Here is a 17,017-nt window from a genome sequence, read left to right as displayed (position 1 = left end):
AACATTCCTCTTTATTTACCTAAGGTAGCTTTGTCCTGGGTCAGGTGTCTTTTAACCTCCTTTAGCGGTAATTACGAGTTCAGCTCGGAGTGGAAAAAGCATGCCAGGAGCGGTAAGCCCGAGCTGAACTCGTGCTAACTGACAGGAGGTCTATGCAGAGAAATGCGTGCAGCGGGCGTTTTAACTCACCTCCCGGAGGAGGCCAACGTTGGCCGCCATTCTTCTTCCTCTCCTCTGAGGCTCTGCTTCCCCCTGGTGGGATCGCCGTCTGTCGCCGTGATGACAGCCGGCAATTTCACCATAAGGTTACAGCGCCACCCGGAGGATGGAGGTAAAACTGCAGCACTGGATCCCAGGGAGGTGAGTGAGTGCTGGGCTGCTGCAGATCTCCCTAGTAGCATGATTTTCTCCAGGTTTGAGGATCTAAAAGCATGCTTTTAGACCTAAAAATCCGAAAAGAATCATAACGCCAAGGGGGTTAAGTGGTAAATTTTGAGGTGTTTTTCCCTGATTCCAAAAAATGAAGCAAAAGGGAAGGAATATAACCCAGAAGAATGATGTAATCCTGAAGTAGGACTAATACATGATACCTGTCCTGATTATATAACCTCCAGTGATTTTCTTCCATAACGCTGTCCCGATCTCTGGTGATTGCAGCTGCGCTGGAGGGATTGTGCTCCGCCTCCGTCATTCACCATTACCCTGGAGGGACCGGAGGGAAGATGGGGAGCCGCCGCCCCCAGAATATATCGCTTCCTGCGGAGGCCAGCAAGAGGCACAGGCCAGGTACGTCCAGCGACATGTGGAGTATTGGGCAGTCAGTGAGATGTTCATGATTGCTAGTTGATGTAAATTATATGCTAGTTATGCAGGTTGGAAATGGAGCAATCAGGCTAGGAACACCAGCGCTAAGTAAAGTCTTTGCATGTGAAAACACATATATGTTTTTGAAAACACACAACTTGCTGCATAATTTTCCAAAACAAATGTAAGAAGCACATTCTGTATCTGAATGGAGATGCAGAGGAATGTGTTTTTACATGCTTTTTTAAATTTTTGTTTGAAGTTTTTCTTTAAATATGAGACTGTATTTTACTCCATTGATCATAAAAAAAAAACCTGCCAACACGCAAATGCAAAATGTAAACGCCTACAAAAATGCAACAAAAACCCAACAAAGAAATTAAAACGCATAGTGCAGAAAACACATAGTGTTTGCACTGCTTGGTGTGCTCCCAGCCTCAGATTTTCATCAGCTCAGAGATGTTAGTACCTCATTGGCAGGGCCGGATTTGTACTTACTAGTGCCCTAGGCCTGCTGTCACCAAGCGCCCCCCAACCCCCCCCCCCCCCCCCCCCCCCCCCGCCACCACCACCACCAAAAAACATTCTGTCCAACTATCTGACTAGCGATCACTGGTTTGAATGGGCTCATTTCAGTTGTGCTGCTGTGCCCCTCATTGAACAAAGAATCAGTGGATGCTCTGTCCTCTCACGATGGAAATTTGCGCTCCTGCTCGAATGTGCACAGCAGCCGATAGTGTTTTGGGAATGCATACTTGAGAAATTACGCTGATGTATGATCGGTACTCGTCAAGAATGCATAACACTGTACTGGCCTCGGTTGCTGTGCACATCTGGGCAGGAGCAGGAAATTACAGGTAGAGCAAGTGGCCAGAGCATGCGCTGCTTCTTTGTCCTCTGTGCGACTGGCTGCAGTCACAGCCACAGACAGGTGACAGGGAGCGCGAGTGACCAGAGCATGCGCTGCTTCTTTGTCCTCTGTGCGACTGGCTGCAGTCACAGCCACAGACAGGTGACAGGGAGCGCGAGTGACCAGAGCATGCGCTGCTTCTTTGTCCTCTGTGCGACTGGCTGCAGTCACAGCCACAGACAGGTGACAGGGAGCGCGAGTGACCAGAGCATGCGCTGCTTCTTTGTCCTCTGTGCGACTGGCTGCAGTCACAGCCACAGACAGGTGACAGGGAGCGCGAGTGACCAGAGCATGCGCTGCTTCTTTGTCCTCTGTGCGACTGGCTGCAGTCACAGCCACAGACAGGTGACAGGGAGCGCGAGTGACCAGAGCATGCGCTGCTTCTTTGTCCTCTGTGCGACTGGCTGCAGTTGGAGCCACAAACAGGTGGCAGGGCAGTGCAATGGAGAAAAGCCCAAACAAAACAGAGAACAGGTAAGCAGCAAACATCCTGTCAAGACCAACTTTGGATGTTTGGTTGTAATTAGTGTGGACCTGAACTCAGAACTTCCTCTCTGCTCTAAAAGATACTCAACAACATAACCTTTAAAGAAAAAACATTTCTTTGTTACAGCTGATACAAATCCTGCAATAAATAGACAGTGTGTCTAATTCCTACTTTCATGGAAGCAAATATATTAACATCTTGTGCTTTAAAATAAGCTTATATGCTGTGGCAGCCAGGTGACACAGGGAAGATATCAAATTTGTGATTAGACACAGATGTGGAAGAATTCGAAAGGCTCTCTAAATACACACATTGTGCATGTCTCTGCATGGTTTCCTTCTGTCCTGTGCAAGAGTTCAGCTCCACTTTAAAGCATCTGAATGACATTTATTTATATTTGCTGAAAAATCTACGTATCTCTTTTGAATGCTGAATGTACATATGGCGGTGTGCTTTAACATATAGATAGTATACAGGAACAAAGTCTGAAGAAGGCTTATTAGCAGAAAGATTACTCTTTTTCTTTTAAGCCAATAAATGGTATCATCCTGATTAAAAACTCTCTGCTTTTACTGATGGCTAAGATGGTAGAATGCTCTAATGCTACAGGAAAGCAGAAGGATGCCAAACCATACACACTAGCATAGAGGTAGTAACAGCTCAGGTGACAGTGACAGTTTAGCAATGAAAGAGAAGCATACAGCATTTTTATTCCAGGCTTCAGCAGTTCTCATAGATGGTCGGAGATGAAGGACAGAAAATGAGTCAGGAAAGAGTTAACTTAAGCAGAGACCAGATCACTGGCTAAGAAGAAAAGAAAGCAATAAATTAGGCCTAGATAAGAAAGTGTAATTTACAACTGCTGGGGTCAAACAGTGTCACAGCTCTAAAAGAGAAGGCGAAGAAACTAGTAGAAATGTTTGTGAATGCCTGCATTAGAACTCAGCGGAACTTAGTTTTATCTTCTTTGTAATGTAAATCCCTGGTATTTCTCACATCCAATTGTACTGTATGTCGATCCATATAAATAATTGGATCATCAGGTGACAGTTATGATTGATCCTGATTGTTATAACACATCAGGAAGTAAGAGGTGCAGGGATTGGGGAACTCTGGAATTCCTCTATTAGTGCAGAGCAGGGCGCTGGCTGGCTGCGCTGCGGGAACAGAGGAGATGATTTACTTTGACATATGACCTCTTCTCTCTCCAAGTCATGCCGCCCTTCTGATCTTATCTGATTTTATCGCCCTAGGCCGTGGCCTCTGAGGCCTTTGCAGAAATCCGGGCCAGCTCATTGGACAGCCGATTGCAGCTATTAGGCTCCAATCAGCTACATCTGGTACCATATAATATCATCCCTGTGCAGATTCTGTCTGTAGTTCAGCATATAGGAGCAGTAATAAATCATTTCAGTAATATAAACAATGGAAGGAACATGCTTTTACTTATAAATGGAATGGTTTAAGCATTTGATTGTACTTTTAGGCTGGTTTCACAGTGGGACGTTACAGGCGCACGTTAGTGCAGCCTGTAACGCAGCCCACCGCACAGTACTGAAAAATCAATGGGCTGTTCACACTGGCCACGTTGCGTTACACAGTAACGCTGCGCCATAAGTCAACGTACTGCATGCAGTACTTTGTAAGCGGCAGAGCCGCGTTAAACTGCTTGCACATGCTCAGTAACATTGGGGAGGAGCGGAGAGCGGCCAGGCACATGGCTAATTAATATTCACTGCACTCAGTGACGTGCAGTGTTTACTTCTTGGAACGGCCGCTCTGTGCGGCGATTGGCCGGGCGGGACCACGTGATGCCGCATGCGTCCAAGAGTACGCATCACGGACGCCAGAGTGAGCTGCAGAACGCGGCTCACTCTGACGTCCACAGAAGAGAGCACCAGGCGTTGTGTTAGGGGCACGTTATGCGACCATAACGTCCCCTAAAACGCAACGTTCTGGTGTGAAACCAGCCTTAAAGAGAGTTTCAAGCTAAATTAAAGAAAAAAAAAAAAAAAAAACATACTTACCTAAGGAGAGGGAAGGCTCTGGGTCCTATAGTCTTCCTGTTCCACAGCTGGCTTTCATCACCCGTTAGCAGTCTCTGACTGATTGGTTGAATACTGCTCTCTGCTGCTGCCCGAGGCTTCGGAAGTCTTCAGGAGCCCAAGTGCTCCCGAAGCCGGGACGCTCCATACTGCGCATGTGCGAGCATGCTTTTGCGCGCATGCGTAGTAAAGAGCCGTCTGTCTTCCAGGGGGACTTGGGCTCCTGAAGACTTCCAAAGCCTCCTGCAGCAGGAGATTGTAACGAACGGAAGAGCCAGCCCTGGAAAGCAGGGACAGTGGGACAGATTTATCAAAGCATTACTGACAGTTTTTTTTCTTCTAAAACGGTTCTAACCAGCAGAGGAACTGTTCTGCATGATAGTAAGAAACTTCCCAAAGTCTACATAATACCGTCAGTTTAGCGTGGATTTCTAGAGCTGCACTACAGGTAGTTAATTAAGAAAAGTGCAAATCCATTTCTAAACTGCTGCAGATTAAGTGCTCAATAGCAGTTCTACAGATAGTGCAGGCTAGTAATGATTTGTGAAGGGCTCCTTCCCCCTCACTCAGCGCCTGCTGACAGCAGAAGTGTTGGTTACCTCAGCAACAGCAATTCCCCTCACACACTGCACTGTCAGAGACATCCCTAACTCCTCCTTTTCCTAACAGTTTAAGAAGGAATCTGCACTATTTAGTGATTTCTTAGGATGTCTGAGACAGTTCTGCATGGATTTCTAAAAACCTACTAATATTTTGTCTCGACACACTTGATAAATTTGGCCCAGTGAGAGGAACAGGAAAGTTCTATAGGACCCAGAGCCTTCCCTCTCATTAGGTAAGTATGTTTTTTTTCTTCTTCTAAATTTACCTTCAGATTCTCTTTAACTGCTACAAGAAAGCTTTTTCAATGTATTTAATGCCTATGATGCTGTTAGAAACAAATATGTCATAATCTAACAGTCTCCTGAAACATTTACAAGTCTGAAGGTTCACATTGCTTTATGTTTGTAATGCTGCCCATACATGGTACAATTTTTTTCATCCAATCTTACCATTTTTATGTAATATAAGGGAACTGCCTATATTATCCTTTGAGTATATTCACTTAATTTACCCTTATACTACATAGAAATGATAAGATTGGATGAAAAAAATTGTACCATGTATGGGCACCATAAGACCCATGGAGTTCTTATAGTATAGTTTGCATAATATGGCCCACTTCGGACCTAACACTGATTTGTTCTTTTTGTTTTTCCTCCTGGCAGGGGCGCAGGAGGTGCTGATTGACCCGGGTAAGTATACATTGCCTTTGCTGGGTCTGTGGGTGATGCTGTATATACAGTAGTTTCTCAGCAGTTGACTCTGTGGGAGAGCTGTGTGTGCCTGGCGCTGAATCCTCCTGCACAAATGCTGCACACTGTCTTTGCTCTTTAGGGCCCTTTCACACTGAGGTGGCGCAGTATTTTTACCCCCCCCCCCCCCCCCCCCCGCCATGCAATGAAAGGTCTATGGAGACTCCCATACTGCGACGTTATGGTGCGACGCAACGGAAGTCACCTTTTTATGTGTGAACCAAGCCTAAAACCTTACCTGAAGTGATGCAAAAGTACAGCGTGGCCCCGTCTTATGTAGCTGACGTCAGTGCGTGAGACGAGGTCACGTGGTACAGGCTCTTCCGGTGCCAATGTAGAGAAGGCAGTAGAGGAGTACAGGACTCGTCCCAGCGTACAGGTGAGATGCTTCCACACCTGGAGCCCCGGGAGTAGGGATGGTCAGTGAGATGCAAATCATTTCAAGTTGATGCAGTATCATGCAAATTTCATATGCAAATTAATGCAGCTTGAAAATGGACCAATCGAATTTTACCTCAGCAGGATTTGATTGGTTCGTGTTCATAAATTTGCATAATACTGCATCAGCTCTAAATTATTTGCATTTCATTCACCATCCCTATCCATTATGCTTGGGAAGAGAGTGGCCGGGGGTCTCTTGGGCCCATTTTTTTTTTAATATCAAACCCCGCTATCGCCGCCCACCCGACTGACCCCTTTCGAGCGAGCTCTGTCCAGTATGCGCATTGATCGTTTCAGCCGGAAACTGATTTAAACTATTGATCAGGCTGCCGCTCTCTGCCAGGTTCGATCATCTTGATCATATCGACTGGATACCGATGCCGCAAATTGAGTATTGTATGGGCGGCTACTTACTAATCCTACAGTACTTCCTCCTCCATTATCTGACAAGACACACAGTTATATTACTTGGGCCTCTTGCACACTACATGCAATTCTGATTTTTTTTTTTTTTTAATTTTATTTATTTTTTATAATTTGATCCGATTTTGGATTCAGATTTAAAAACGTACTGCATGCTGCTAAGATTTTTAATCGGAATCCAAAGTCGGACGTATAAAAAATAAGAATCTCATTGTTATTTATTTTATTTATGTAGCGCCAACATCTTCCATAGCGCTGTACATGATACAAAACATCAAACAGTGGGGAGCATAGATGCATCAGCAGTTTAACACATTGTACAATCCAGCAACACAAATGCAAATACATTCATAGTTGACATGTGGTCTGACACCAGTACTGGTACCTGTTCGCAAAAACAAGAAACCCTAGAGCAGGGGTGTCCAATGTCTGGCGCGAGGTCAAAATGTAGCCCACTGAGCATTTTCCAGTGGCCCCCAAAGCTCTTGTGCGATTTTAATTGCATCCGGCCCTCAGGCCGTTGCGTTATGTGCATCATTGTTTAGGGCCAACTTTTTACTGTCACAAGAATATTTTATCTTATGACTTTCTTAGTTAAACTGGTGTACCTTTGACCTACTTAAAAATGAATTATGAGTGAACTGTGGTTAAACTTTAAATTGAACGCTGTTTCAACCTTGAGGGCCCGTTTCCACTATCGCGAATCCGCATGCGGGCAACGCATGCGGATCCGCACAGTCAGTAGAAGTGGATGGGACTGTTTCCACTTGTGCGTTTCCCCGCACGTTTTTCTGTGCAGAAAAAATCTGCAGGATAGGGGCCTCAGAATTCGCCTGCGTGTGGAATGCAGGCGAATCGCACACAATGTATTTAATAGGGAAATCGCATGCGTTTTCCCCATGCGTTTTTTGCCGCGATTTCGCATAGGTACCCATGTTAATTCACACAGGCAGTGACATGGTTAAAATCGCATACAGCCTTACCTATGCGAAATCGCATGCGAAATCGCGGCAAAAAACGCATGCGGAATCGCACCCGCATGCGATTTGCCTGCGGTGATTCGCCGGCGATTTCGTAACGCTACAGTGGAAACGGGCCCTGAGAATACAGTTCATGTACTTGCAAAGTGTATATTCCAAGTTGGCTCAGATTCAAGGTCAGGCTCACCACGTGACAAGATATGTCTAGATATGTCTTTCTAGTGACGACCTGAAACTCACAAGAGTATAAATATGGCCTTGAAAAGCTCAGTGGGGAACATAGATAAAGGCACCCTATATCGTATGGCTTAGAGAATGGGGCTCTTGATCTCAGGATCATAGGTTCAGGCACCCAGGAATGAGAGTTTGGTAAAGCATCTTTTTAAATTCATGTTCTTAAGGGCCCATTCACACTTGTGCGTTCTCAGAGCGATTTCAGCTTTGCTGAAAATCGCTAGCGATTTGAAAAACCTGTGCACAATGAAAGTGTATGTAAGTGTTCTCATCTAAGCGTTTAGCGATTTGCTGAAACGCAAACGCGTTGCATGCAGCGTTTTCTGAGCGATTCTGGAGCGATTAGCGTTTCAATAAAAGTATTTGAATTGAACTAGAAAACCGCAAAACGCTAATCGCTGAAAAAACGCTCTCTATACAGTGAAAAATCGCTAGGAAAAAACGCCAGAAAAACGCTCAGCGTTTTGCTTTAGCGTTTAGCGATTTCTAGTGTGAATGGGCCCTCAAGAAGATCTGTAACATGAAAAGATCCCCTGGGGGGTACTCACCTCGTGTGGGGGAAGCCTCTGGATCCTAATGAGGCTTCCCACGCCGTCCTCCATCCGTCAGGGTTCTTGCTGCAGCCCTCCGTGGAGTCCGTGCAGCGGTGACGTCAATATTTACCTTCCTGGCTCCTGCGCAGGCGCTCTGACGGCTGTCGGCTCCGAACTACACGGAAATACCCGATCGCCGTCGGATCTGCTCTACTGCGCAGGCGCAAGTTTCCTGCGCCTGCGCAGTAGAGCGGACCCGAATGAGATCGGGTATTTCCGTGTAGTTCGGAGAGGAAAGCCGCCACAGCGCCCCCGCTGGAGCCAGCAAAGGTAAATATTGAACTGACAGTCGGCACAGTCGCCGGCTGTTCGGAGGGCTGCGGCGAGACCCCCGTGGGACAGAGGACGGCGTGGGAAGCCTCATTAGGATCCGGAGGCTTCCCCCACCCGAGGTGAGTACCCCCCAGGGGATCTTTTTAATGTTACAGAGTCTCTTTAAGATGACCAAAGCTGTTAAATATTTATTATGTTACTTCAATATATCTCACCGTTCTTCCTTCCCCTCCGCTCTCCTGTAGTCCCATAGGAATTAGAATAGAACTACAAAGAAAGGGCAGCTGGAGTGTACACTCAGTATACACTGGAAGATGTCAGACATTTTTTTATTTCTAATAATAATTTCTAATAATGATCCCTATGGGACAACAGAAAATGGCTGCAGACGTCCCAGTGAGGAGGGAGGAAGAACAGGGACATGGGCCTGAACTTGATGAGTAATGCTACAAATGCCAGCAGCAGCCACTACTATATCAGCAGCAGCCACTCGCTAGCAGCCACCACTGCACTCTGAAGGGGACATGCTGACTGCACACATGGCATATGGTTTATTTCTTGTGGAAATGTTTTATGTTTTATTTGACAAAACTGTAATAGGAATACTGTATCTAGGGAGCAATTAGAAAAAAAAGTGTTTAATTTTCTTAGTTTGACCCCCTAACAATCTCAAGAACAGTGATATGGCCCTTGGTCCAAAAAGTTTGGACACCCCTAGAGAGAGGTGCCTGTCTGTACAAGCTTATAACCTAGAGGGTAGTGGGTTAGAGACATTAGGGGGGAGACACAGGGGTTAGTGGATGAGGCAGTGACCGCCAATGCTACCTATAGCAAATCATAAGCTTGTCAGAAAAGGTAACACAATAGTGCTATACAATTTATAATTCACAATAACGGCAACAACTAACTTTACATTTTGTTTTTGTTCTCTGATAAGGGGCCTTGTCCACCAACGGGATAAATATGGATGCCAGCATGGAGATCGGACGTGCCAAGAACTGTCTGAGTCCTGATGATATAATAGAAAAGTACAAAGAAGCTATCTCTTTCTATGGGAAGGTAGGAGGACTGGAACTGCAGTCGAACAGTTAACAATACATTGTGTAATATTTCAGAGGAACCAAAAAACGATGGGATGTGTTCCTAGTGATGTCACTGGTCTCTAGTGAATGGATAGGCTGCATTCTCAGTGATGTCACTGGTCTCTAGTGAATGGATAGGCTGCATTCTCAGTGATGTCGCTGGTCTCTAGTGAATGGATAGGCTGCATTCTCAGTGATGTCACTGGTCTCTAGTGAATGGATAAGCAACATTCTCAGTGATGTCCCTGGTCTCTAGTGAATGGATAGGCTGCATTCTCTGTGATGTCACTGGTCTCTAGTGAATGGATAGGCTGCATTCTCAGTGGTGTCACTGGTCTCTAGTGAATGGATAGGCTGCTTTCTCAGTGATGTCACCGGTCTGTAGTGAATGGATAGGCTGCATTCTCAGTGATGTCACTGGTCTGTAATGAATGGATAGGCAACATTCTCAGTGATGTCACTGGTCTCTAGTGAATGGATAGGCTGCATTCTCTGTGATGTCACTGGCCTCTAGTGAATGGATAGGCTGCGTTCTCAGTGATGTCATTGGTCTCTAGTGAGTGGATAGGCTGCGTTCTCAATTATGTCACTGGCCTCTAGTGAATAGATAGGCTGCATTCTCAGTGATGTCACTGGCCACTAGTTAATGGATAGGCGACATTATCAGAGATGTCACTGGTCTCTAGTGAATGGATAGGCTGCATTCTCAGTGATGTCACTGGCCTCTAGTGAATGGATAGGCTGCATTCTCAGTGATGTCACTGGCCTCTAGTGAATGGAAAGGCTGCATTCTCAGTAATGTCACTGGTCTCTAGTGAATGGATAGGCTGCATTCTCAGTGATGTCATTGGTCTCTAGTGAATGGATAAGATGCATTCTCAGTGATGTCACTGGTCTCTAGTGAGTGGATAGGCTGCGTTCTCAGTGATGTCACTGGTCACTAGTGAATGGATAAGCTGCTCGGTGACATCACTTCACATCCTGTGAATTAATAGATTGGCTTAAATACAAGTGGATTGAATGCATTGTCGATGAAGCGCACCATCTTTTTTTATTGGCTGGAGTTGTGTAATTCCTCTCTTGTCCTCTAGTCCAAGGCGGCGGGCGTCATTGAGCTGGAGGCGTGTGTAAAGGCCGTGCGAGTGCTGGCGATACAGAAGAAAAGCATGGAGGCTTCTGAGTTCCTGCAGAATGTTGTCTACATTAATCTGCGCCAGGTAAACCCAGGTTTACTTACATTCACTCGGAGTTTAAAGAGAATCTGTATTGTTAAAATCGCACAAAAGTAAACATACCAGTGCGTTAGGGGACATCTCCTATTTCCCTCTGTCACAATTTCGCCGCTCCCCGCCGCATTAAAAGTGGTTAAAAACAGTTTTAAAAAGTTTGTTTATAAACAAACAAAATGGCCACCAAAACAGGAAGTAGGTTGATGTACAGTATGTCCACACATAGAAAATACATCCATACACAAGCAGGCTGTATACAGCCTTCCTTTTGAATCTCAAGAGATCATTTGTGTGTTTCTTTCCCCCTGCAGCTCTCATGCACTGAAGTTTCAGGCTGCTCTTTTCTTCCTGCAAATAGCTTTGCCCTTGTCTGTAATTCCTCACTATGTGAAAGCCCAGCCAGCTCAGAGGACGATTTATCCAGCTTGTAAAAGATAAGAGAGAAGCTGCCCTAATCTAAATAATACACAGGCAGTGTGCATAGAGGGGCCTGGAAGGGGGAGTTCATAGCAGAACCACAACACTGAAGAACTTGGCAGCCTTCCAGACACAGGCCGACAAGTCTGACAGGGGAAACATACATTGATTTATTACAGAGACTGTGATAGCAGAAAGTGCTGCAGTAAGCCAGAACACATTAGAATAGCTTTTGGAACTTGTAGGATGATAAAAAACAGGATGCAATTTTTGTTACGGAGTCTCTTTAAGTCTATATCCAGCATAAAGCAATCTGCATACACACTGCATGGAAAAGAGTACGTGGATCAGGTCAGGTAAAACGGGCGGCGATGGGCGCAGCCATAGGCTGTAATAGGAATTACAGCTATAGTGGTGCTTAGTGAGTGATTTGAGTGCTGGCAAAAGACGAAGCCCAAATTAAGAAAAAACGCAATTCAGCCGCCAGCAACAGCTGGATGGCGAATTGCTTCTTACCCCCCACTGTATGGCGCCTTGGAGGGGGAATGGTAATTAATTCCACCTGGACATTTGCTACAGCAGGGTGAGCTGTTTTTTCTCTTCACCCTGCGCCCTTCTTTACAAGTATGCACATGGATGCATGTCCATAGAGGGCTATGTGGGCAAGTGAAGTTCCTCCAGAACTGATAAATTATTTCAGCACTTGTAAAAAGGCCCGCCTATTAAAAAACAGGCGCTAGGCCATGGCCGCGACCCCCCAGCAATGTGCATGGGCGCTACCCCGTGCACGCATGGTCACGCGAGTCCATCCCCCACCGCTGTCCGAAGTCTATGCACAGGGGAGATGTGACATGACATGCTGCAGCTAAACACATAGCACACTGGGGGTGTAACAATAGACCCTGCAAGGGATGCAGCTTCAGGGGGCCCAGAAGCTGCAGGGGGCCCCGTGGGGGGAGAAGTTCCTGCTCTCTGCACAATTGTTCTACTCACTGCATCTGCTCAACCATTGATTAGGAATCATACAATGTTTTGTAGACAGTCCCTATTCAGTCTGCAGCAGGATCTTGTGTACTGTGCCCGGCCCCCAGCCTCTCTACCCCTCCCCAAGTGCTGTGTACTGTAGTGATGCTGGAGGAGTCTGCTGAGCCAATTCTGCTCCATCAGAGATGGACAGAGTGAGTGTAATAAGCTGAGGCTGGGAGCACACTCGTCTGTCAGTTTTCTGTATGTGTTTTCTTCATGCCATGTGTGTCTGTATGCGGGAAACATGCACGGTTTATCACAGAAGCTAATGTAATTGATAGAGAAAATGCCTGCAGTGCTTCACAGGTGTCTGTTTTGTCTGCATGGGAAAACACATTCAAGTGCGCACTAGCCAACTGAATAACATTGGTTCATAGTTTACCTGTGCAGATAACGAGGGGGAGGAGCCCCATCCAAAGTTTTGCAGGGGGCCCAGTGATTTCTAGTTACGCCTCTGTCTGTGACAAACAAACTTCTCACCCTCAGCCACTCCATTCCACCTCAAGAAGGTACACACAGTACAAACATGCTGCCCCTGAAATCTCTGCGCCTGTTGCAAATGTTTCACCTTGCTTCATGAGAGGACCGGCCCTGGGGCCCCCCGACAGACACCCCCTTTAGCTGTCCTCAGATCCTTGAAAGACTTTAAGATCATGCCACTTCTACAAATATATATTTCTTTATTAATTACATTAACGGGGTAGGGAATCAGGAAAAAAAAATAATGTACTTTCACTATTGTAGACTTGGATCAGGTAAGGGTGAGGATGAACAAAGTGTTAGCGTTGTTAGTGATATATTTTTCGCCTCATCGGATCTTATCGGACCACTCCGATGAAAAAGTAAGCAGTTAAAATCTGACAGAACCGACAGGTTTTGGACTAGTCCATCTCTTCACAGGGGCTCCCCGGGTTAACTTTGTTTTCCAAAGCATTTCCTGAACAGCAGTTTAACTGCCAAAATAGTAAGATACCAGCCAGCCTCCCTACTCACTTGCACACTATTTTGTCAATTAGACTTTGCAACTGCCGTTCAGGAAATGCTGTTGAAAACAAAGAAAACCCTGAGAATCCCTCATGAGAAGATGGACTGGCCCAAAACCTGTCGGTTCTGTCAGATTTTAACTGCCTACTTTTTTTGCGATAGTGGTCCTTTAAGGACAGTTTCTCTGTAAGCTCTGAAGATTCGGTCTCTAATGGTAGCCATAGATCTAGTGATTTTGGCAGCCGATTGACCAAGAGACAGATCTCTCTCTGAGAGAGCTGTTGGCTGCCATAAACCCACAGGACGATTCCCGAGCGATTTCAGCATGAAATCTTTGGAGAATCTGCCTTGTGACGCTGCCATGCTGCCCCGGCCGCTGTCCTGCTAATGTTTTCTAAGGGCCTGATTCACAAAGCGGTGATAACTCAGTTATCACGCCTAAAAGACTTCAGGCGTGATAACTTTTGCACTAGCAAAGTTATCACCGCTTTGTGCTATAATTCGCGCGAAGCTCCCGCGCGCAAAGTTTTGCGTGGGCAAAGTCCCATAGGGTTTAATGGGGGCTTCGCGCGAAGCACGGTGTGCTGCGCGCGCACAACTTTGCGCGCGGGAGTTCGCGCAAATTCCTTCAGATCACGCCTAAACTAAGTTTAGGCGTGATAAAGGGCTTTTCACAGGCGTGCAAAGTGTTTGCACCGCTTTGTGAATCAGGCCCTAAGTGTCCAAATTTGTCAGAGCTGTAGAAAAGTGAAATGACCTCATATCATTTGCTGTATTTCCGATCAGACACTAGGTGGCACTAGCGCTCTGCTGGTCGCCCTGCACTAGCATACAGTATTACTGCTTGTTCAGTATTTTTCTGCAAGCTGTTATTTTGGGAACAGCGGTTACAGCATTGTAATTGTTGGACATTTTATGCAGCGCCGGGATTGTCCTTTTCCTGCCTTGGCATTCAGCTCGGCTTTTCCAGTTTAGCAGCTGTGGAAGTTTTTAGCGCCTGTTTGGAAGTGAATGGCCTGATGACGTCCATACGCTGAATCACCCCTAATCCTCAATGATCAATAATGCATTTGTGACGCTTCAGTGCTCTTGTTCCCCTGATGAGAATGGAAGCCTCCGTCCCCCAGCGAGCGCTGTGCACAGCCTGCCGTGCCCTCACCCCGCTCACTCTAACCTGATTACGCTGCCCACTCTGACCTTATCCCCGCCCCCTCCCCGCCCACACAGCGCGGGAACAATATAACTCACATAAATGACGTGTAGCACTGCAGTATATGCCAGGCCTGGGTAATATTAGATTTATTTGTATAGCACTGTCATCTTTATGGTAAACTATTAAAAATTTAAGTGTAAAAAGAACAACCTGTACAAAGGAACAACGAAAGAGGAGAGCTTATTATTATTATTATTTTTATTGATTTATAAAGCGCTAACATATTCCATGACATTGTACAGAGTAAGAAACAAACATGGGGTACATAATACAGACTCTGGTATACACCAATATACAAAATACGGAATTGGTAATTACAATGACAAAAGTAACATGATGCATAAGATGATGCCTTGTCACGTCTTCTTTCAACACAGATAACTATGTAGCAATCTGCCTAGGCAAATAAATGCAGATCTTGTTTTTTTGGGGGTTATAAGCTGTTTGATTAATTGACGTCTGATAAATCGCTTGTAAAATAACCTGTTCAGGAGCCCCAATACCGGCCACTTCCCGTACCACAGGCTGTATGCACTACTGGCTACAGTCTTCTCAAAGAGATTCAGCCTGTTCCTTTCCACTGGCAGTGGGAATGATGCAGTCAGGAGCCACACCCACCAAGCCAGAAACAAAGCACCCGTACACCTCTTCTCTGGTCAAGTGATCAACATTGCATGACTGAATTTTTAGCTGCAGCTGAGCATTCATTTAAAGCACTATGATTAATTTCCCCCCACCATGAAAAATTTGTAATGTTTATAGCATTATTATTTTTATCAGACATGGAACTTCATTTTAAACTCCTTGGCAGTATTCCCAAACTAGGGTCGGGGCGGAAAACCGCAGCTCAGAGCGGTAATCCCGACCTGTGCTCGGGGTAGCCACCGGAGGCTGTGTGCAGAGCAATGCGCGCAGCGGGCGTTTTAATTCACCTACCAAGGGATCCCGACGCCGGCAGCCATTCTTCTTCCTCTCCTCTGGCGCTCTGCTTCCTCCTGGTGAGACTGCCGCCTGTTGTCATGACGACAGCCGGCATTCTCACTTTAGAGTTACAGCGCCTCTCGGAGGATGGAGGCATAACTGCAGCGCTGGAGCCAGTGAGGTGAGTGATTGTGGAACATGCTGCAGATCTCGCTGGCAGCATGATTTTTTTCCAGGTTTTAGGGTCTGAAAGGGTGCAAAAAAATGGCACCGCTTTCACACCCTAAAATCCGGAAAGAATCACAATGCCAGGGGGGTTAAGAATATACGGAAGGTCTTTGAACTCCTGGGCTGCACCTATTTCCCGGTGGGAAATCTTTGATGTCATTTCCTGTGTGGTGCAGATAGTACTGATCATTTTATTTCAGCTTTCAGAGGAGGAGAAGATCCAGAGGTACAGCGTTCTGTCCGAGCTGTATGAGCTCATAGGCTTCCACCGCAAGTCCGCCTTCTTCAAGAGAGTGGCCGCCATGCAGTGTGTGGCCCCCACCATCCCGGACCCCGGCTGGAAGGCTTGCTACAAGCTCCTCCTGGAGACGTTACCCGGCTATAGCTTATCGCTGGACCCCAAAGACTTCAGTAAAGGTAACAGGAAGCACGCATTTCACATAAAGTTACGCATCACATCGTTACAGAATTCCTACTTGTCTGAATCATTCTCAGGTCTTTGGCTGTGCAGCGATATGTAGGGCACAGAACGCTTCCTTTATGTGATAGCTGCCTTTGTTGGTGATCTGAGCAGCTGGAGAAGACGACTAATACTACTTATAGCAAAGTTAGAAACACAGCTGTGGAGTCAGCACAAAATACTCCAACTCCGACTCCTCAGTTTATGGTGACTCCGACTCCAGGAACCCAATAATTGCTACCTAATCCAAGTCCACAGACCAAGCTATAACGCAGGGCTGGGCCGAGGCAGAGGCGAGAGAGGCTTCAGCCTCAGGGCGTGGTGTAGGAGGTGGCACGCAACTCACTCAGCTATCATTCCCCTATTGTGTTTGAAGCAGTAAGAAATAAGAAAAAGGGGATACATGGCAGTGACTGAAAGCCAGATAACTAGAAATTAAGGTTTTGGGGGGTTGGGGGCCCTTAGTCTCATAGCAAACAGTGCGTGACAGGGATGTGGGGCGCACTTCTGTGTCTCAGCATGGGGTCCTGGAGGACCTTGTTCCAGCTGTAAAGGACTGCACACATATTTCCAAAGCCTAGCAAGACTGTGACAATCATTCTGTATATGCAAATGCTGTAATGCTGGGAATACACCATGCAATTTTCCGTCAGATAGAGGGTGTCGATGGATAATTTCTGACAGGTCCGACCTGATTTTGATCATTTTTCTGATCAATTTTCTGATCACTTCACATACAAATCGATAAAAAAAAATTATCAGAAATCAGATTGGACCTGTTAGAAATGATTTATTTATTGAGCCATCTATCTGACGGAGAATTGCATGGTGTATTCCCAATATAAGGCTAGATTGTTCAGTTTTATACCGAACAGAAATGGGCTTTATGGACAATTGACCTAGGAGGTATAC

At 46.0% G+C, this 17,017-nt stretch overlaps 1 protein-coding gene across 2 annotated transcripts in view; it reads left to right on the top strand.

Moving 5' to 3' along the window:
* TRAPPC9 (trafficking protein particle complex subunit 9) overlaps positions 1-17,017 on the top strand; it is a 669,767-nt gene that overhangs the window by 15,041 nt on the left and 637,709 nt on the right. For both annotated transcript variants that reach the window (XM_068238081.1, XM_068238082.1), the window contains exons 4-8: positions 658-786; positions 5,515-5,541; positions 9,483-9,604; positions 10,719-10,844; positions 15,846-16,062. In XM_068238081.1, the coding sequence (XP_068094182.1) occupies positions 658-786; positions 5,515-5,541; positions 9,483-9,604; positions 10,719-10,844; positions 15,846-16,062 (621 nt within the window). The remainder of the gene's footprint in view (positions 1-657; positions 787-5,514; positions 5,542-9,482; positions 9,605-10,718; positions 10,845-15,845; positions 16,063-17,017) is intronic.

Source organism: Hyperolius riggenbachi, chromosome 5 (assembly GCF_040937935.1).
Source record: "Hyperolius riggenbachi isolate aHypRig1 chromosome 5, aHypRig1.pri, whole genome shotgun sequence".
Classification (NCBI taxonomy): Eukaryota; Metazoa; Chordata; class Amphibia; order Anura; family Hyperoliidae; genus Hyperolius; species Hyperolius riggenbachi.
Note: the sequence above shows the minus strand (reverse complement) of the source record. Positions and strands in the feature narration are given on the sequence as shown.